This window comes from Haliotis asinina, chromosome 7 (genome assembly GCF_037392515.1).
Source record: "Haliotis asinina isolate JCU_RB_2024 chromosome 7, JCU_Hal_asi_v2, whole genome shotgun sequence".
Taxonomy (NCBI): domain Eukaryota; kingdom Metazoa; phylum Mollusca; class Gastropoda; order Lepetellida; family Haliotidae; genus Haliotis; species Haliotis asinina.
Genome location: NC_090286.1, coordinates 65,666,739 through 65,688,253, shown reverse-complemented (window position 1 = coordinate 65,688,253; position 21,515 = coordinate 65,666,739). Strand labels below are relative to the sequence as shown.

Genomic DNA, 21,515 nt, shown 5'->3' with positions numbered 1-21,515 from the left:
CACCTGTACTCAGACGCAGGGTGTTAAACCAGGGTGCACATAGTGATGCAGTGTATTCTGCGAGGTATAGCATGCGACAAGTTTCACAATGTACTGAAACCTGATTATGAAAACGAAACATCAGATCGTGAAATCAGAAGCCAGTGATTATAATGTTGAACTTATATATTCTCACTTGCTCCAACATACATTATACTACACATTACTTAAATATCATTGCCCTGTTTGGACAAGGGATAATCTGTAAGGACTCTGCTAAAATAGACAACCACAGAACATTAAATGATAATGGTTTATTCAATTCTGAGATGACGAACCAGAAACATACATGGAGTCAATGAAAATCTCAAAATATAGTCTTTGAAATTGTGCATTTATCAACAAGCTGACCCATCAACAACAGTTTGGCAATTAATTTACACATTGCACCAACACATACTTTCACTCTATTACATCCCAAACCAGTGCACCTCCACCAGAAAAGGGACATAACTCTTAACACCATCACTAAACCCAATTGCTGAGACAGGTGATATTCCATTGTCAAATAGACCTTTGCAATCAAATTTACAGTTGTCGGTTAAATGTAGTAGTTATGTCCCTTTAGAATTCACAGCAGCCATTTCTAAGTGGCTGTGACATGAATGAATATTAAACTCTGTACAAGAATATTATTTACAGAAATGTGTGGCATCCTGCGCGCTACAACAGTGTTGTAAGTTCTTGACAGTGTCTCAAAGGGGTGAAAATTCAGAATTATGTTCTGTGTACTCTTCAGCCACATCTGAACAGTCTTCAGTTCACTGACATAACTGGCTTACTACAGTGGTTCAACTGGGGTTTGGCAAGTTGTGTTGAGTCTGACTTGTTAGAAAAGACAAATTATCCACCAAATCAGGTTTGTTTAGCGAGGTAGGTGTCGCCTCTATATATAGGCATCTTGTAACCATACAGGTGAACAGGTGCTTGTGCAGGACATACACTGGCTCTAGATCTGTACGGTGCACTTAATTACACACCAGATTTACAAAATGGTGCATTCCAGAGTTAACTTTTGTCTGTGAGAGAGCAAACATGCTTGACCAAGAAAACATAAGGTCATTGTCCATTGATATACCCTAAAAATCCACAATTAACGTTTGTGCCTATTTGATAATTTGCAGGCATGTTCTACAGTCACAACTTACAGGGCACATACAACTTGATCCAGTTATTTACAATCATTATGTTCCAAATAAATGGAATATCAGCAATCAATTACATGTACACAAAATGTTGAACTACAGTATGTTGAACATCCAAAAACAAAACAACACCCTAAACTATACCCCTTTTCACTCATTATACTATATACAATGTAAAATATTTGAGCATATGATATGATTCCAACTGAAAATAGCTGGAGATCTTGTGAATGCATTCAAGCTAAAACATTTTCCCCGTCATAAACAGTGAGAATCTCTGGTATCTAGTAGCAACTGTGTGTTGACAATGGTGACCGTTCCTGATGGACAAGCACCAATGATTCATGACAATACATTTCTGCAAACAAAATAACAAAAATATTTTTCTTCTCATACCATAAAAGAATACATATCAAAATATGTACACATATCAATAGCGCCCCCGCCCCCCCTGAAGAGACAGAAACAACCTGTACAATGATATCCATCACCATGGCTACTCACAATGACAGGAAACCACCTTATGTTAGACTGGGGTGTGACTGGGGTGTGACATCACAATGCTGAGGATGAAAGTCATGGGGGGCATTTCAAACTAGATACTGGTAAAGATTAACATGATAAAGTTGACATAGTAAGTCTGTAAACACTATCTTAACACGATCTAAAACATATTAACAATTTCATTGTCGTGTCTGTGTAATGTACTCCATTGCACTGAACTAAACAAGCATAATCAACACAGCAAAATCCAACATCCACAATGTTATATAACAGTAAAGTCTCATAACTGGGGCAATGCAAACACCAGAATTTTCTGTCATTTCTGATAATGGGAACTCAAACAATTCCTCCCCAACTAACAGCCCCATCGTGGCCGAGCTGCAAACTGCGGTGAGAGCCAAGGCAATTAGCTCTATGAAGGGATTGTTGTGGGAACACATGATAAGCTTATCAGACACCGAGTTCATCAGTGTGTGGTAACTGACAGCAGATGGCTTGTATAACCAACAGAGGACCATCACTGGAAGTAGGTTTATCTAGGTTTGTCACAGATTGTGTCCAATGAACAAGAGTGGACTGCTAAATCATGAGATGAGTCAGCAATATTGGTAACAAATACAAATTTGACTTTGAAATCTTTTTTACAATAGTTGTAACAAAATGCATTTTGGCTATTTCCACTGGTTCTGTATTTACAGACTTCTATTTGTAAACAAATTGTTCTTCCATTACAGATCAGCTGCAAGCAGTTACATAGGCATTAGTTTACATACATTGAAGAATTTTCTGATCAGATTTACCTGGGTTTTTTTAAAATCACTACTGAAAGTGGATTGAAGTATTTTCTGATCAGATTTACCTGTTGTTTTTTTTAAATCACTACTGAAAGTGGATTGAAGAATTTTCTGATCAGATTTACCTGTTTTTTAAAAAATCACTACTGAAAGTGGAATTGCCAAATTATAGCTTATCATACACATAGAAAAAAAGTCATTCACCATGTTTCCTTATTTTCATAAACACTTCTACATGTCTTTTGTAAATACTGAACAGTAACCCAAATTCGTGGATACCTATAGTTATCATGCTCAAGACTGGTATCATGTCACAAAGTGGCACTTTTGAAGTACACAATGCCACGCCTCACTGACAAAAATACATTAAATCTAATTGTCCAGCACTAAGATAAATAGCTCAAGATCACTAATACCAAATTCAATTTTTACAGAATGTTAGCACCAAACATCTCGAGACTCGTAGGCTTTCCTAGTGTCAGTACTTACTGCAATGGGCTGTCGTACAGATATACAATAACTGACAGCATAATTCACAAAACATTACATTGTGTGCATACCCGAATGGGTGATGCTTGCAAATAGCTTCCGGAAACAAATGTTTCATTCATGAGTAGAATATTAGGCATTTTCATTTCAATTTGCTGAATCAATGAGTAAAATAACATGTATACACACAAAATGAAAACGTGCATTTAAAATGATTTTTGACACACTCCCCTTATATCCATGAATCAAGGTTACAAGTGTGTTCCACCTATACCACCTTCTCAAAGATGTTGCCTGAGCTCAAGATAGTTAAATAACTCTGGCAAACTATCCAAATTTTCTGTGATACTGGCCAGAACCTCAGTTCAGACAATGGAGATGGGAACAAGAATACACGCCAGTCATTTAAATTGGCAAAAGTGTGCATTGAAAAATGTTTCCACAGTCAGTTTGAAGATCCTCAATGTATTACCTCTTCAAATGCTAATTTGAGCTAGTATTTTGAATTATTTAGAGGGATTCCTCACTGATATGAAAAAAACCCCAAACATTAGTTTTCTCCTCAGTTGCCCAATGGGTATATATTGTAAGTGGTGCTTACAGGTGTAAAAGTAGTACTAGTAATCAATCCTTCAGAGACACAGCATGAACATTCAGCAAATATGACAAGTGTAAAGACAGTGGTGGGTACCCAATGGGTACAAGGTCGTTGGGAAGACTATTGTGGAGAAGTGGCGACACCTCAGCACCATTAGCTGTAGGCTACAATACTGTCAAACTATAACACACTGTATACCAACATGCAGACACATGGGCAGCTTGTCCTCCCTTAGTGCAAGCAACATGTAGTTGGTCATGTGTCACTTCCTTGACAATCACAAGAGAATCTATGTTGAAATGTCGCCTTTCACAGAACAAATAATTTTTGTGTCCATAAAATTATCATCATTCTTAATGTATGTGGAGTCGAAACTGCAATACACATACTAGTTCTTTGCTTTCAAACCCCAGTAAAAACATTAACCAGCTGCCTTCACCTGATGTATTCCCTAAATAACCTTTTAGGTTTCGCTTAAATTCTTAAATCTACCTATATGAACACATCAATGGACCACAAGACTGTCTCCACTGATTCCAACAAAACATCAACATAAAGAGTCAATTGTAATACATTTTCACACTTACAATGTTTTGGAAATCAATCTTAGTCGAAGCAAAGGAGCACTGAATGTCTTGCAGTTGCAACAACTGTTGGCAATCAGACACGCTATTTGACAATAATACTACTGTTCACCAGTATGCAGATACCTTTCCGATTTCAATACTGCTTCATTCCTGTACATGGCCAAGCAGAAATGTTGAAGATTAATCATAAATTATTTCATACATTCAAAGATTGATAAAAATGATTTTCCCTTCTCCAAAGCACTGAACAATATCACCGCACCAACAATTGAGAATGACATCATGGCTGATGAATATTTTGAAGAATCTTTAGTCTAAAATTTATCAATGTTTGTGAAAGAAATTCTGTTACTAACATGATCATAAGTAAACTTTTCTACAAACTGCATGAACAGACATTCAAAGACATCACCGTTAGAGAAGCATTATACAACCACGTCCTAAAAATCAATAAGGGTTTTGATTAAGGAGTACCATGCCTATGTTGACTCCACAGAACAAAGCTGCCTGCTGTGTGACTGTATTGGAGCCAACTAACACACCACCTTTAAGTGTGGCGAACAAATAACACTAAAGGTGATATATCATTTATCATACACAACCATCCTCCCCTCTAAAATACTAGTATTAACCAGTGCCACAAGTCCAGCTAACAAGTGTCACAAGTACTGCTAACTAGTGCCACAAGTCCAGCTAACTAGTATAAAAAAAATACTATTATCACCACTGTCAAAAGTACTGGTAACCTGCTCCAGTGAAAAGGAGATTGGCAATGTCAACTCTGATGTCACGGTAACCTTTGGTCGCAGGTGTTCATGCGAGGAGGGCTGAAGCAGATTCATATTATGCATATTGTCTGTTCCACGCGGCACTAAGTAGATAGGAACATCTGACTGCTAACAACCCTTTTCTCACTGAACCCAACGTTTTATCTTATTGGGGGACAAGTCAGGTATGTGTGATTGAGTGAGTGGATTAATGAAACACGTCTTCACACAAGCCTTGCACCAGTGGATATGACTGGGTTAGGATCACAGAATGTGGCAGGAACCATACTCTCTCTAAGGGCAACAAAAATTTTATTTAACATGGGAAGAAGGTATCGCAGCCTTGCTCGTTTTGTGTGAAAGCTGCAGCAGAATATCAGTTACTCCAGTCCAAAGATACAGTTTCCTATCATAATTCACAGCAAGCTGACAATCACATTCAAACCAAAATAAATTAAAAACATTTATCACAGTAAGCATGATCAAATGAATTCCCATCCTGAACAGAAATGATTTTAGTGTAACAGTTGTTGCACAGCTAGGAGTCAACCTCATACAGCATCATCACTTACTCAGTTATAGTATCTAACCAATGTTTGAAGAACATTTTGTCCCGGTGACTGGTGCTTGCTGGACTGTGCATACACTGCACCGAAAACAGATCTAGTTGGGTGACAGGTGCTTGCTGGACTGTGTATACACTTCACCGACAATAGATCTAGTTGGGTGACAGGTGCTTGCTGAACTGAGCATACACTGCACCAAGAATTATAACAGTATGGCAACAGGGGCTTGCTGAAGTGTTATAGGTATCAGGTGTATGGGCTATTACAGCAAGAAGCATCATCAAGCAAATCCACATCAATACATTGTGAGGAATATTTAGCTGCCAGAGAGTTATGCCCCCATATGCAGATCTACACCAAAACCACATGAAACCATATTCCATTGCTAATCTGTCAAGTCTGCTTCCAGTCATCCTCCCACCCCTCCCCTCAAACCTGCCTCATCCTCCTCCCCGTCCATGACCTCCACTAGCCTCTCTCACAACAGATGGCAAGATACACACTGTATCTCCTCTGCCTTACATTACTAAGCACTGATTCAAACACAAACTAGCATTCTCTTACTTATAGACATGTGGAAATACCAACATCACACTGAAGATCACAGGTGTCTCTGACACTGCACTCATTCAAAGCGGCACCTCTAACTCAGGTTTGAGACACAAAACCTGTTCGACATGGTAAGCATTGTTAGGAACTTTATATTACAAGAATCATCTGTCCAGTCTTGCTCCCAAGGTTTACACTGACCAGATTATGCTTGAGCGTTTGGCACTATCACAAATAACTCTAGGGCTATTTCTCAACACCAGCAGTTGCTCATGTCTCACTAACAAGAGACTGAAATACTCCATGATATATGTCAGAGCACTGCATATTCCACACGTGGGAACATGGGATTTTGACCCACAAAGTACTTTGTGTTTCACTTTATAAGATGCAGTTTGAATTTATCCATGCCCAAATTCAGAAAAAAACCCGAATAACTTAACCATGTTTAACTTCTGTTCATGCCATAGAAATAGAAATATTTCTGTTGACAGTGGTCCCTTAAATGCTACTGGGAGAAGTGGAAGTATTGAGTATGATACTGACACATCCAGTTGATAATCCTCTGTAAGGACAGGAGTCTGCACAACCTTAAAACTGGGGAGGGGGGTTGCTATCAGTGGAGAATGTCACGTACCAACTATCACTGAAGGAGGATCAGAAGAAGATATCTTCTCATATGTCAGAAACCAGCCTGATGATGATATCAATGACTATCACTTAGATGGAACATCATTGAGACAATATCAGTTAGAATTAGACTACAGGAGACCCAATTACCTCCCTTCTTTAAGGCATTACATAGCAGAGATTTATTTCTACAATACATGAATGATGAGTGGGTAATAACATAGCAAAGTATACTTTTCTCTCCAAATAATCACAAAAATATTTCCTAAAGCACCATGTAATTTGACACTCCCAATTTAAACTTCCGAAAATGAAAACCTAAATGGTTGTTGATCCGTAACAGAAAAGACATCTCCTTCCTCGACCTGCCCCCAAATGACCTATCACAATACCAGCTTTACATCTAAATATATGGCTGACTAGATCATTTGGAACAAAAAAATATAGTTGGCCCCTCTTTTCCCCCCCCCAAAAAAGTTTGTCCAAGAACATGAGCATAGATTGGCCTTCTTCCAGTACATCTGAGGTAAGGGGAGACAACCCTTGTTCTCCCCACTGCACATCACGATGACAGCAACAGTTCTCATGAGAGTTCCTAGTTCTCACGACGGGACCTCTTCTTTTTACTTTTAGGAACTGCTTCCCAAGAATCTGTAAAATGAAATGGAAAGGATTGCCATAGGCTGGGAAGTCAGCATCAGTTTTGGCGACAATATCCCCCGTCCTCTACCACTAAGCACAGCGGCTATGTGGCGAAATGCTGCAAATACCTGTTAACAATCTATGAGTTAGCTGTAGGTTTATCAGCTTTAATCTCTTCTAAGATATACGGTCAAATTCTGACAAGTTGAATGCCGGCGTCTTGAATACTATGCATAACTTGAATAAACAAACCAGCATGACTCAAGCCTTTCCAAGAATTGACGAATGAGTTCAAAAGGCAGATCAAAGACTTTATGGAAATGGAAGAATTAGCAAATGACACGAGTTTACTCAATTAATTTGGTTGCTTTATACAGCAGCTTTCATTTGGTTATTACTCTTCATGATTTGTCTATCATGGCAGAGTTACAATGTTCCCAGCAATCTGGCCAGGGACCCAGTCTAATGTCAGACTTTTTCCAAAAGTGAATTCACATTTTTGTTTTCAGATTCTAGATGGTGCCATGGATCTTAAGAGGTACATGTATTTTGTAATTCTCTGTGCTAATGCTGATATGTGTTCATACTTATCTACTATTTATATTCATTTTCTATGTCACATAAAGTACTGCTGTTTTATAGTTTGAGAAGACGTGCCGTATAAAGGAATTGTTTAATATGCGATGACCTGTTTTTCTACCCTCGTAGACAGGCATGTGCCTATAATGTCTTGAAAACATCAAGTCGAATTTATTACTTGGTCCCCAGCGATTCAACTCATCAAGATTTGACTGTAGTTTGTGTTAAATCAACAAAATAGGCTGCCCCCTGGTAGTGATTACTGACTGATAGGCAGCTCAGATAATGTTCAAGACTCGCCACACTCCAGACTACCTGGACACTTACTTGACTTTAATAGACTGTTATCACTGAACTACTTCCCCACTTTCCCATCACCATGGAAAGCCATTCTCTTACCTCCAGTTCCACCCATCTCGTCAAACGTGACAGGTTTGGATGCCTCTGCTTTAGCTACATCACCAGCAGCACCTCCCAAGTCTGCCTTGGCACCTGCTGGTGCATCTGCAGTGACAACACACACACACATGTAGCTGGGCTTGAAAACAGCATTCACAAATATTGCAGAGGTAACACAGCTCCCTATGTAATTAGGTCTGTACTGAACAATCCATTAATTATTATGGGGAACATAAACCAAGTCACAGAGTCTGACTATCAAATTCCTTTCCTATTCTGGCCAGGAATAAACATGGTATGACCAGCAGAGATTGCTGAGGGCCTATTCTGACAGGGCATAAACATGGTGTGACCAGCAGAGATTGCTGAGGGCCTATTCTGACAGGGCATAAACACAGTGTGACCAGCAGAGATTGCTGAGGGCCTATTCTGACATGGCATAAACACGGTGTGACCAGCAGAGATTGCTGAGGGCCTATTCTGACAGGGCATAAACACGGTGTGACCAGCAGAGATTGCTGAGGGCCTATTCTGACAGGGCATAAACACAGTGTGACCAGCAGAGATTGCTGAGGGCCTATTCTGACATGGCATAAACACGGTGTGACCAGCAGAGATTGCTGAGGATGTATTCTGACTATCGATCTCTGAGGTCTTACAAAAAGAGACACTGGAAACAGAAATAATGTCAAGATACAACTAAGTATAATTACTAAGTCTATAATACTGACATCACAGGAAGAATAATTCATGTTATTCTAGTAAGTCTGACCACACCAATCATACTGCTGTATGACTTAAGTGAGTAAGGTATTCAAAGACATTATCTAACAACACTTAACACCTTGTATAACAATACCATTGTTGTTAAGTCTAGGAACTAGCCACTCCCACACCTTTGGTAATTCACATCCAGTACTGAGGACTAGCGGTTGAAAGAAGTCATGTTTTCCTGCTTTGTGCATGATCCCTGTGAGGATCCTGAGAGGGTTACCTGCACAACTATTATGTTAGCAGTGAAGAGGATGTCTGTTGAAATTCTGAGTGAAATTCATCGTGTGAATAACAACCAACGGGAATCGATGGCTATGATGTAATAGAGGTTAAGGTGACTTGTGTCTTCCTGTCTCACCTTGGACTGATGAAGACTCAGCTGCTCTCGGTTTACTCTTCTCAGGCAGCTCTGCTATAGACTTTTTATCAACTTTAATTTTTTCTGGTGAACTTTTATTTTCATTATTAACTTGTAAAACCTGAAAAAGCAAACAAACAAAACATGAGTGTACATACATAACATCCTAGGTTAGCGACACATTTCAACAGGATCACGATGAGACAATACATTTCCGTAGGCAGTCCACAAAACTGAAAAAAATTCAAATCTAGAACAAGACACAAATTACTTTTCCTCTCAGATGATAAAGTGGCAAACATGCTTCAATATAACAGTCTATTGTACCATGCTCAGTAGAACTGGGAGCACACAGGGAGTCACCTCACCTTATCAGCTTTATCTGGTGATGGTTCTTTACTTTTTTTCTTTTTAGGACTCTTTACTATTTTTGGCTCTTCTTGTGACAGCTGTGGAACGACCTTGACCTCAGGCTCCACTGGTCTGGGAACGTCCTGAACCTCTGACAATTTGCCCTCGGGAGCAGGACTGCCTTTTTTATTTTCCTTTTTAGATTTTGACTTTTTCTTTGGACTTACATCTGTAAATTCCTGCAAATCATAACCAACATATCATACACACCAACGTAGAGGATGAATCAAGTTTTCTAAATATCTGAACACAATTCTGATTCTCCCTAAGAAGCAAGTTAGATATAAACACTGCCAGCCAATGATAAATCTCTTAAACTCTAATAATCCTGCTCTGATTAATGCCTTGCTGTAACAGTATCTATAAACACTGTGTTTGCAATGAAAACTGTGTCTATAGTGTTCAAATTTCAACACATACATCACGTTGCAAATATTACTTCATTATCTGCATTTTCACAAAATGGCCTTGAGCCAGGAGTGAGGAAATACCATGTTTATGTGTCTGCCTATTAAACCAACCAAAGGCTATAAACATCAGCCACAGGTGAACGCGACAGCAGTAATTAGCTACAGAAACATCCAAGCCAAACTTCGCTTCACACAGTACTTTTCGTTACACTCCACTACCGAGTCTAACAAAACTTAGTAGGAGGTCACATTAGGTAACCTTTGAGCTATCTATGACCGTACAATCAAACGCGAGAAAGATGAATGGATTTAACCAATTAGACAACAGTTACTGTTTAGGGTGTGGCAGGACTTAAAACACTCGCTAGTCACTGACACTGATCCATCAATAAACGAAAATCTGCATAAAAGACAGGTATTTGACCTGCAGTATATATGCTTAGGGATTTCTGTTGACATGTTACCATTACCTAATATTTCCGCAAATGACATCCTTGATTACTGACAAATACTCTATTTTCAGCGACTGTTTACTGACTGTTGACAGTATTGTAGAGTGCTCCATGCACATTCCCCAGTAGTGATTAGTAGTTCAAAAGGGATGAGCAAATGTCCACTTTCATGATTTGGTAAGCTGTGCTCTGATTGGTCAGTCTCAAAGGTTACCTCATGCGACCTTTAATTAAGTTTTGTTACACTCAGTGGTGGAGTGTAACAAAAAGTAATGAGACTACGTTTACTTAGACTGGCTTCACACACAATATGATGGCTCAGCTCTAGAAAAACTGAGACATCCCATCTACAGAGAAAATACATTCTGTATTTCCTTGAGTGAAGCAAATCCTCAGAGAGAATGTTGTTATGACTCATTGACATGTTTGGGGCATCAAACCATTTTCTTTCATGAAGTGGTTTTACATTTACAATTACTAGAATATTAAATGTAACTTTTTGAGTAAAATTGATATTTTATAATTATGCTTATTATGCTTCAGAGCTCTAGATAATTTTTCAAGCAATTGGGTATTTACTCACATGTCTGTTTATGAGTGAGCAGTTTCATTTTTAGAGGAGTAACTAGTATTTTGCATACTCCAAAAATAGTCCATTTGTCTCAAAAGCAAACATCTGATTTCGTAGTCTAGCTCGAAACCTAATAAAAATAACATACTCCATTATATAGCCTGCCAATCAAGGCCAAAGAAGCAGGTTCTACATCACATCACTCCCATCTTTGAGGATATGCATGGAGTTCACTAAACAAGAACAGCTCCCAGAATCAAACATGGATTCAGACCGATCATTAGCATATTCTGATCTGACTAAGGAGACAGACAGCAGCTGGCAACACCTCAAATCAACAGGCCCACTTCTGCCCTAAGTCCACTTATAACCTGAGTACATTCAACAGTAAGAGGTAAAAAATCTTACAGCTTCTTTTGGTACAGTCTTTGGTGGTGGGGGAGGTTCCACAGGCTTGTCTTGTTTTGGAGCTGGACCTGACTGTGGAACTGCTGACTCAGCAACCTTCACTGGCTCCTCACTGTCCTTGTCGTTCTGCAACATTGAGTGAGTGGGTGAGTGAGTGGGTGGGTTCATGCAGCAAACCACCATATCATGAGAGTGAATGATCTCAGTAAAACATCAGTTTCTAAAATGAGAAAAACATTTCAGAGAACAAATGTGTTTTTTTATGTAATTCTGCACTTTGAAAGATCTTCTCAGAATAATCAAACAAGGCCAAAACATTAGATTTTGTAAACCACAAGAAAAAACATGTTGAAAATGTAATAATGCCCTTACATGTTGAACAAAATACCCAAGCAAAGACCATGGGTAATGACTGTTTTGTTATATACCTTTGGTGACTTCTTCTTTTTAGCTGGCCGCTGACCTTTGGGACTGACCTCAGTCTCTGTCTGAATGACTGTAGTCTCTTGTTTCATAGGCGCTGCTGGTTTGTCTTCCAATGTACTAGTCTTGCTACGCTCGTCTGAACTGTTGTCAGCTTTGTCATCTTTGCTGCCTTTCTGCTTTTTCACTTTGCGAGAGGTCTTAGTAACCCATCCATCAGCTGTTGATGGCAGATACAAGATGAATATTTAGACCAGTTTAAAGTTGCAACCATGTAAATATTTCCCAATACAATCTCTCTATTGCCCAGGGTCTGTTATAATACAGACTCCCTGGCTGTATCAGACTTTGTCCTGGTTCAATAGTAAATCCACCACTTAGCACGTATAGGTTTAGTTGAATATCATGGGAGTTCAAAGGTTTGGGGGGGGGTCGTTCCTTATAAATACACATCTTTTCTCATTACAATACTTATCAACCAAACATAATTTAAATGGTCCAAAATCAATGACAAACCGGCAACATGAGTGAGTGAGTGAGTGAGTTAAAATTTAATGTCACATCGGCAATATTTCAGCCATATCGTGACGGGAACGGAACATTAAAATGGAATATATGAGTATTATAACAATCAGTCGACGAAGGACAGTAAAACAACTAGAACATCACAGAAATGAATGTAAAACTAGTAGCTATGCCTAAAACAATTTATCTATAGAGGACAATACAATATAAAACCGGGCTATAGATTGCCAACAACTGAAGGTAGATCACCATACTAGGGACCATGGGGACTTACAGTACTTTTGCTACCTGCATGGGCCCTAGCTGGATTTACATCATCCCCTCAGCCGTCAGCAATTTCGGAAATCTAGCCATACAATAAAAATACACTTATACTACCATTAAAAACGTGGAAATTTAGAATTTACTTTGTATGTTTGTGGACTTACGTACCCTCTCAGGAGGACAATAATTTTACAATACTTCAACCCCCTTTGAGGGTACAGCCACCAACAATTCAAGTTACTAATTCACACTACCAGTCATTAAAATACATCTATTTACAGAAACATATTATTCAAAATTCAACCAAAAAATCAATTTCTTTTAAAAGACCTATAATTAAATGAGAATTAACGCTGGTAAAAAGATCCTTAATTGTTTTAACTGTAAAATACTTATCCCTTGTGATGGAGAATTCAACACAGTCAAGCAGAATATGCTTGACCGTGACTCTCTCATCACAAGGGATACAAAATGGAGGATCTTCACCTTTTAACAGGTACGCATGAGTGTATCTAGTGTGGCCAACACGACATCGTCGCAAAATAACCTCTTCAAATCTGGACTGACAACCCAAGTGGGTATAACCAATGTAAGGTTTTGTCTCATGTAATTTATTGATACCCACTTGGGTGTCCCACTTCTTTTGCATGAGATCACGGATATAAGATCTAATGGTAGCTTTGTAATCACTATAAGGAATAAAAAGTGGTGTCACAGATTTGTTGAGTGCTGCTTTAGCAGCAAGGTCAGCCAGTGTGTTACCAGAAATGCCTACATGGCTGGGTAACCAACAAAAGACGATGTCGTATTGGCCAGTAGCAAGATCATTAAACAATTCAATAATTTCTATTAAAAGTGGATGTTTGCAAGAAATATTTTTAATAGCCTGAAGGCAAGAAAGAGAATCGGAATAGATTATATATTGTTTACGTTTCGGGTGTCTTTGAATATATTTGAGAGCTGTTAATATGGCGTTAGCTTCAGCTGTGAAAATAGAACTATTATCTGGCAATCTAGAAGATATTGTTCTGGATCCAATGACAGTGGCACAAGCCACTGCGCCACCATCCTTGGACCCATCTGTAAATAAAGGTTTGTAATTGCTATATTTATGCTTTAATTGATGATATTCTTGTTTATATTGTAAGTCATTTGTTTCTGATTTTTAAAAAAATGTTAATGTTAGGTCAACTTGTGGCCTAACCAACTGCCAAGGAGGAGAAGAAAGAAGACGGGAAGGCGATATACTTTCCAGCTCAATACCGGCAGAAGAAATAAATGGTTTAATTCTGTGCCCAAGAGGTGGAACAAGGGAAGACTTTTTGTTATACAAATCCTCATAAAGGGGATTGAACACACAGTTATAGGCAGGGTTAGATTCACCAGAATATAATTTAGTAGTGTATTGTAAAGACAATTTTATACGACGTTGAGTAAGAGATGGTTCATCGGCCTCAACGTAGAGACTATCAATAGGTGAAGTTCTGAAAGACCCAAGGCAAAGTCTTAAGCCTTGATGGTGGACAGAATCAAGAAGTTTAAGGTTGCTGTTGCAGGCTCCACCATATACGATGGAACCATAATCGAGTTTCGAACGTATGAGTGATCGATACAGGTGTAAGAGGGTTGCTTGATCCCCTCCCCACTTTGTGTTGGAAACAACTTTCAACAAGTCAAGAGCCTTCAAGCATTTAGTTTTAAGGGACTTGATATGAGGCAGAAATGTTAAATGGGAGTCAAAGATTAGGCCCAAGAACTTGGCCTCCTTTACAACTTTGATGGGAGTGCCATCTAGAGATAGTTCAGGGTCCTTATGTGGTTTATATTTTCTGCAAAAATGTATACAGTTAGTTTTGGATTTAGAAAATTTAAAGCCGTTTTCAAGACACCATTTATTTATTTTGTTTAAACACAACTGCAGTTGTCGTTCAATAGTATGCATATTTTTCCCACGACAAGAAATATTAAAATCATCCACAAATAACGATCCATCAATTGAATCGTTTAAAACTTTTGATAAACTGTTTATCTTTATGCTAAAAAGTGTGACAGACAAAATACTGCCTTGTGGAACACCCTGATCCTGATTGTAATGATCAGACAGGGTAGAACCCACTCGAACTTGAAACTGTCTGTCCTTTAAAAAATTTGCTATAAATTGAGGTAAACGACCTCGCAAGCCGTAGTCATGTAGGTCTCTTAAAATACCATATTTCCAGGTTGTGTCATATGCTTTTTCTAGATCAAAAAAGATAGACACAGCATGTTGTTTATTAATTAGTGCATTTTTAACAAATGATTCTAAACGCACTAAGTGATCGACAGTACTTCTGTTTTTACGGAAACCACACTGTATATCAGTTATAAGGTTATTTGTTTCCAAGTACCAAACTAGTCGATTGTTTATCATGCGTTCCATGGTCTTGCAAACACAGCTAGTTAATGAAATCGGACGATAATTGGATGGATCCGTATGATCACGTCCAGGTTTAGGTATGGGTACTACTATGGCGTCACGCCATGAGGGAGGAAAGTTACCCGATGTCCAAATATCATCAAAAATATTGAGAAGAGTTTCTAGGCAGGATTCTGGTAAGTGCTTCAGGAGTTGATAATGTATGTTATCAGCTCCAGTAGCAGTGTCATGAGCTTGATCAAGAGCAGTATGGAGTTCATGAATAGAAAACGTTTCATTATAATCTTCCCCATTATCAGAATTGAAATTAATAGTTTTCTTTTCTTGTTGTTTTTGATATTGCTGGAATTTTGGTACATAATTTGAAGAGGAAGAGTGTTTAGCAAGGGTTTCACCTAGTTTATTAGCAATATCTGATTTATCAGTAAGCAATTGATCTCCATGTTTGAGATGATGGACAGTAGATTTAGTACCTTTACCTTTGATTTTCTGGACCATGTTCCATACCTTGGACATGGGTGTCCGAGAATTTATTTTGGACACATAATTTTGCCAAGATTGGCGTTTGTTTTGTTTAAAAGTACGCCGCGCTTTAGCATTTAAAATTTTAAATTTATTTAAATTATGTACCATAGGATGGCGACGGAAATAATGTTCTGCCTTTTTCCTTGCCTTCCTAGCTTGTTTGCACTCATCGTTGAACCATGGTTTTCTTATGTGTGGAACTACAGAGGAATTTGGTATACACTCATCAGCTATGGAATTCAGTTCATCAGTAAAACATTTAATAGCATCAGGAACGTCAATAAAAAGTTCGGGTTTAAGTTTTTCAGCACACAGTGTTTCATATAAAGTCCAGTTAGCCTTTGTAAAATTCCGCCTTGATGATGGAGGAACATCAGATGGAGTTACAGCTTTTAATATAGTAGGAAAATGGTCACTTCCACAGAGGTCATCGTGGACTGACCATTCAAATTCATTTAATAGTTCTGAATTTGTAAGTGACAAGTCGAGAGCAGAATAAGTCCCTGTACCAGGGTGTAAATATGTGTTGGAACCATCATTATAAATACATAAATCATTGTCAGAACAAAAGTCCTCCAACAATTTACCTCTAGTGTTTGTATTTACACTACCCCAGAGTGGGTTGTGGCCATTTAAATCTCCCATCATAATACAGGGCTTCGGGAGCTGATCATATAGAGCTTGAAGATCGGTTTTGGCAAAAGCCGAAGATGGTGGAATATAAAGAGAGCATAGCGTAAACGCTACATGTAAAATAATTCTCACTGCAACAGCCTGCATATTAGTATTAAGTGAAACAGGGCTTTGAATAACATTTTGTTTGACTAGAATGGATGATCCGCCAGTGGCCCTATCACCCAGAGGTGAAAAACAATGATATGCATTAAAATGGCGAAGGTCAAATGCATCTGTTTGTTTTAAATATGTCTCTTGGAGACATAACGCTGAAGGTGTGAAATCTTGGACTAATAGCTGTAATTCATGTACATTAGTCCTCAAACCTCTGCAGTTCCATTGTACAATATTATTGGAATAAACTATCTTTTGGGGGGATTTTTTGGGGATCTACCCCGCACTCTTTTGGAGGGCGACAAGCTATGTGCCCTAGAATGGACGTTTTCAGAAACGTCCATATCTTCAAGAGACCCATATTTATTAAACAATTGAATTTTATTTTGTGACCCCTTAGGAGCTCTGCCACTTTGCTGTTTTGAAGCATCAGACTTAGGTTTGGGTTTAGTTTTAACAATTTGTTGTCTATCAGCTGTTGAATGAGACTCAGAGCGTGACTGTGAAGATGACTTATGATCAGAGGACTTTGATGTAGTAGGAAGTGATTCCTCAGTCTGGGATGATATAGCAGGGTATAAAACCTGTGGGGAGTCGGAACTGACCCAAGTCAAGGTAGTTTGGCATCCTGTGGATGATTTTGTTATTTTAGAGCTGGATTCAGATGATGATTTTGCTACTGTAGCATAACTTTCTAGAAGGTCAGATCTCTTCACCAGTTTCTTTGCCTCAGAAAAAGAGATATTTTGGGTGAACTTTATTTTGTTAATCGCCATTTGCTCTTTCCATATTGGACACTGTTTTGACAAAGATGAATGGTCACCAGAGCAGTTAGTGCATTTTTTAAAGTCACTGTCACAATCTTCTGTTGTGTGTGTCTTCTCACCACAGTGAGCACACACAACAGACAATGTGCAGGTAGATACACCGTGTCCATATTTCTGACATTTAAAACACCTGAGCGGGTTGGGGATGTAGGTTTCAACTTGGATATTGCAGTAACCCGCCTTTACTGATTTGGGAGCATTTGGCAATGAAAAAGAAAACAGATAGGTATTTGTTTGGATTGTTTCATTGTTTTTTCGGGTGGAAAAGCGCTTCACATACAGCACACCTTGATCCTTCATTTCGCATGCTATATCAAGCTCGGACATGTCAGCAAACAACCGATCACGATCTCTGACGATACCTTTACTTGTGTTCAAGGTCTTGTGAGCAGAGACCGTGACCGGAATGCCCACAAAAGATTCAATGTTCATCAGATTGGTTGTCTGCTGTTTCTTGCCACACTCTATTAGCAATGCACCCGAACACAAGCGTCTAATGTTCTTGACATCCCCAGCAATACCTTGAATGCCCTTAGATACTGCGAAAGGGTTCAACTTCAATGGTGTCTTGTCCGGAGTCTCAATAACGAGGAAACGTGGCCAATACTCAATCGATAGAGACGGTCTATGAGAAGTATCAACGGGATCAATTTCAAGTGGACGTTTGGTTTTTTTGGGGGGTATTTCAAAAGCCATGATTGGTGTCATATGATTCATCATCCGAGCTCCCCACCCACCACGGAGTATCACAAGGACAATGCTAAAGCAAGCGGGCCTCCAGCTTGCAGCACCAAGGATACCCGGATGATATACTCCAGCAGAAGAATTAAGAGATTAATAATTCTACCAGATTGGCCCATGAGCCACCGCCTTCTGGCATAGGACTCTAGGCAAATTACAGAACAACATACTTCAAATTCAAAATGTTTTAGATTATAAAGCCAAGTCCAAATTTACAACGATTCCAAATGATATATGTGCATTGATAAATATAATAATGCCCCATGCACAGGGCTTGGCATGACCAGCCGATTGGTCGAACCGGGCCTATTCGACCACCCGTCTAGGCGAAGTCAGGGCCGAAGTGGTGTATTGAGCAACAGGAACACGGTTGCAAGCTCCTATTGCTCTCAACCACCAGGATCCCCTCCTCCGCCGACACAGGGCTGCAACCCACGGCAAACGGGTTGGTGGACCAAATATCCCCCCGGGTCCACTACGGGGATGTCGGCGAGCTCTTGGCGTTACCCAGCACCCACCACGATGAGGTGGCTCGCCACGGGTGCCCCGGCAACATGAACATGTTGCCATTGAGCATAATAGATACATCACAAAATGACTTGGTTTTACATGGTTTTAGCAACATGCCAGCAATATCACTTTGGGGAATACCATAAATGGACTTTCACACATTGTACCCATGTAAAAATCAAACCCTGGTTTTCAGTGAGATGAGCGAATGCTTTAACCATGAGGGTGACACTGAAATTGTCCTCACAAAACAGAAAATGTGGTACACTTACCATCATCTTCCACTACTGGCTTGGATTTGATCTTTGCTTCCTCTTTCGCTGCTGGTTTTTTGGCCTGCTGCAAAACATGTATGTGTCATGAGTTCTCTGTACAAAGGTGTCATGAATTATCTGTATGCAGGTGTTATCAATTCTTTGTAGACAGATGTCATTAATTCTATGTATGCAGATGTCATGAATTTTGCATGCGGGTGTTATGATTTCCCTGTACACAGGTGTCATGAATTCATTGCATACAGGTGTCATTAATTCTCTGTACATGGGTGTCATTAATTCTCTGTACGCAGGTGTCATGAATTCTCTGTATGCAGGTGTCATTGGGAAGCATGAAGTTCTTTAGACCTGCCTCCAGATACAACATGTGTAAAGCTGACCATCAAGACGTTAAAAAATGGAGAGAATGACTAGTTCCCTTCAAATTTGCAAAAATATGGCAATGTAATCTTTAGCTGGGAAATTTTTATTTTGAGGTTTTCAATATTTTAACCATGTATTATATTCACATAAAGTAACTGTAAATAATGTCGGCATCTTATGATGTTATAATCATGAAGGAATAATGCAATTTGCTGACTAAATTTGATACTTTACACTTATCCTGCCTAATGCCTAACAGCTTGTCTCCATCTTCTGTTCATAGGTCATTGTCAATTACAAATTTTACAAGTGGGCTTGCAGATGTCTCTGTACAGAGTGGAATAAATAGATGCTTAAAATTCCACCTACTTGCTTGTGTCCATTTTAAATAAATCTAGATAGCTCTAATTGGGACTCCGAGATAAATCCTGTATATCATGTGCTCCGAATACTGCAGATAACACCAGGATATGAAACTGTCTATCAGTTGTCCTGGCAACTGATTTTCAGTGATGAAATCCAAACTTAATCCCAGGTGTACCATGTCATGATTAGTGGAGTCGAACCGAGTTCACACAAATCTAATGTGTCTACTACAGTAATTCAGGTAATTTGGTCAGTTTGATGCCTGATTTCATAGATGTAACTGTACTGAGCGCAGCTTCATAGGTTGCCAGAGTCAAACCTTTCAATCACCTTGTTTGTCTTAGATGTCACAAATGCAACAAATCCTTTGTGCTTTGCACACGCTTCAAACTGCTTTCATTTGTCATCATATAAATAGCAAGTAGATCTGCGTAGTGCAATAGTAACTGCTTTTCCCACTCTTGCAGAATATCCTCATATTGTTCAAACATGTTTTGATACAATCCATAGGTGTAACTGGAAAATTCGTTGATTATTGTGTGCTTGTTTGGTGTGTAGATATACTAACTTGTTTAACCAATGTGGTAGTTTCACTTTTGGATTTCCGAGTCCTTGAATGAGTACTAGAAACCCTATTCTCACTGGCCAATAAGCGCAACCAAAGTCAGTTATAGTATATTTGTATGTTTGACTAATTTTAGTACTTGAGGTATTAGTACCAGTGGTGGAAATGCATATGCATTCAGACCTTCCCAGGATAAGCTGAGGGCATCTGTTGCCCATGCTTGAACATCCAGAACCAGGAAAACAAATGTTCTTATCTGACAGTTGAACCAGGTTGCAAAAAGAAAAGGAATGGACATTATTTCACACAAGTAGTGAGTTGAAACGCTTCTCATTGTAACATCCATTCTGTCTGAGATGGTTGTCTCCGCCGAGAGAGAGCATCTGCAAGAATGTTCTTTGCTCCTGGAATATGACATGCTTTTGCGTGAATGAAGGAACACCAGACCTCCGTCAGCAAACTCAACCAGAAATCTGCCATCTCTGAACACCTTCTCAAGAACCCTGGACATTCAATTCGATGGGAGGACACTAGGACACTACCGACAACAACAACTGGCGCCAAAGGAAACTACTGCTAGACACGTATTAGATGATCCTGTGCACTAAACGCATTTGTGACAAGAGAGGCGGTACAATGAATTGGGCGAGTACACTTGGCTTCTACAGGTAGCGTGACCATAAACATAAACATAAATAAACATATTTGCTCAGTATATTGTGTTGATTCAATTCGTTGGGATTGTACCTGTTCCCAAATTGAGTGTGCTATATAACAATTCATGCGTGAAATGCATGGGCAAAATGAACTATTTATCAGACAACCTGTCTCCCTCTTGTTTCAAGTGGATCGTTCTGTCGGGTGTTCCCAAGTATGCAAATTGGGGTCATTTGTCAGGTCGTGGATCATCTTATATGTGTTTACCAGTACAAGAGGCCATCGAGATCCGGAGACATAGACCAGCAATCAACCATGACCAAGGAGTGTACCTACCAAGTGCCTGGGACTTATTGATAAATTAATCTCTTCTATCTGTGTAGATTCCATCTATGTAATTCATTAGTGTTTACACAATTCACCTGTGTACATCCTTTACCATCATCCCTATCATGTACATCATCCTTAATCCTCATCCAATCATGTGTATGTCATCACCATTAGCTTCCATCCATATCCCCAATCATGTACATCGTCCTTAACCCCCATCTGTGTTATGTAAACATAATCTTACATTGGCTTTCATCATTGTTATCA

At 39.1% G+C, this 21,515-nt stretch overlaps 1 protein-coding gene across 2 annotated transcripts in view; it reads right to left on the bottom strand.

Moving 5' to 3' along the window:
* Nucleotides 1–278: 278 nt before the first annotated feature.
* LOC137291721 (neurofilament heavy polypeptide-like) overlaps nucleotides 279–21,515 on the bottom strand; it is a 27,831-nt gene continuing 6,594 nt past the window's right edge. Inside the window, exons 3-9 of one of the 2 annotated variants that reach the window (XM_067823185.1) lie at nucleotides 18,965–19,031; nucleotides 12,101–12,315; nucleotides 11,673–11,798; nucleotides 9,789–10,010; nucleotides 9,421–9,541; nucleotides 8,289–8,393; nucleotides 279–7,319 (exon numbers count right to left, since the gene is read on the bottom strand). In XM_067823185.1, coding sequence (XP_067679286.1) covers nucleotides 7,264–7,319; nucleotides 8,289–8,393; nucleotides 9,421–9,541; nucleotides 9,789–10,010; nucleotides 11,673–11,798; nucleotides 12,101–12,315; nucleotides 18,965–19,031 — 912 coding nt within the window. In that variant the 3' untranslated portion in view covers nucleotides 279–7,263. The remainder of the gene's footprint in view (nucleotides 7,320–8,288; nucleotides 8,394–9,420; nucleotides 9,542–9,788; nucleotides 10,011–11,672; nucleotides 11,799–12,100; nucleotides 12,316–18,964; nucleotides 19,032–21,515) is intronic. The other variant, XM_067823186.1, reaches the window with a different exon arrangement.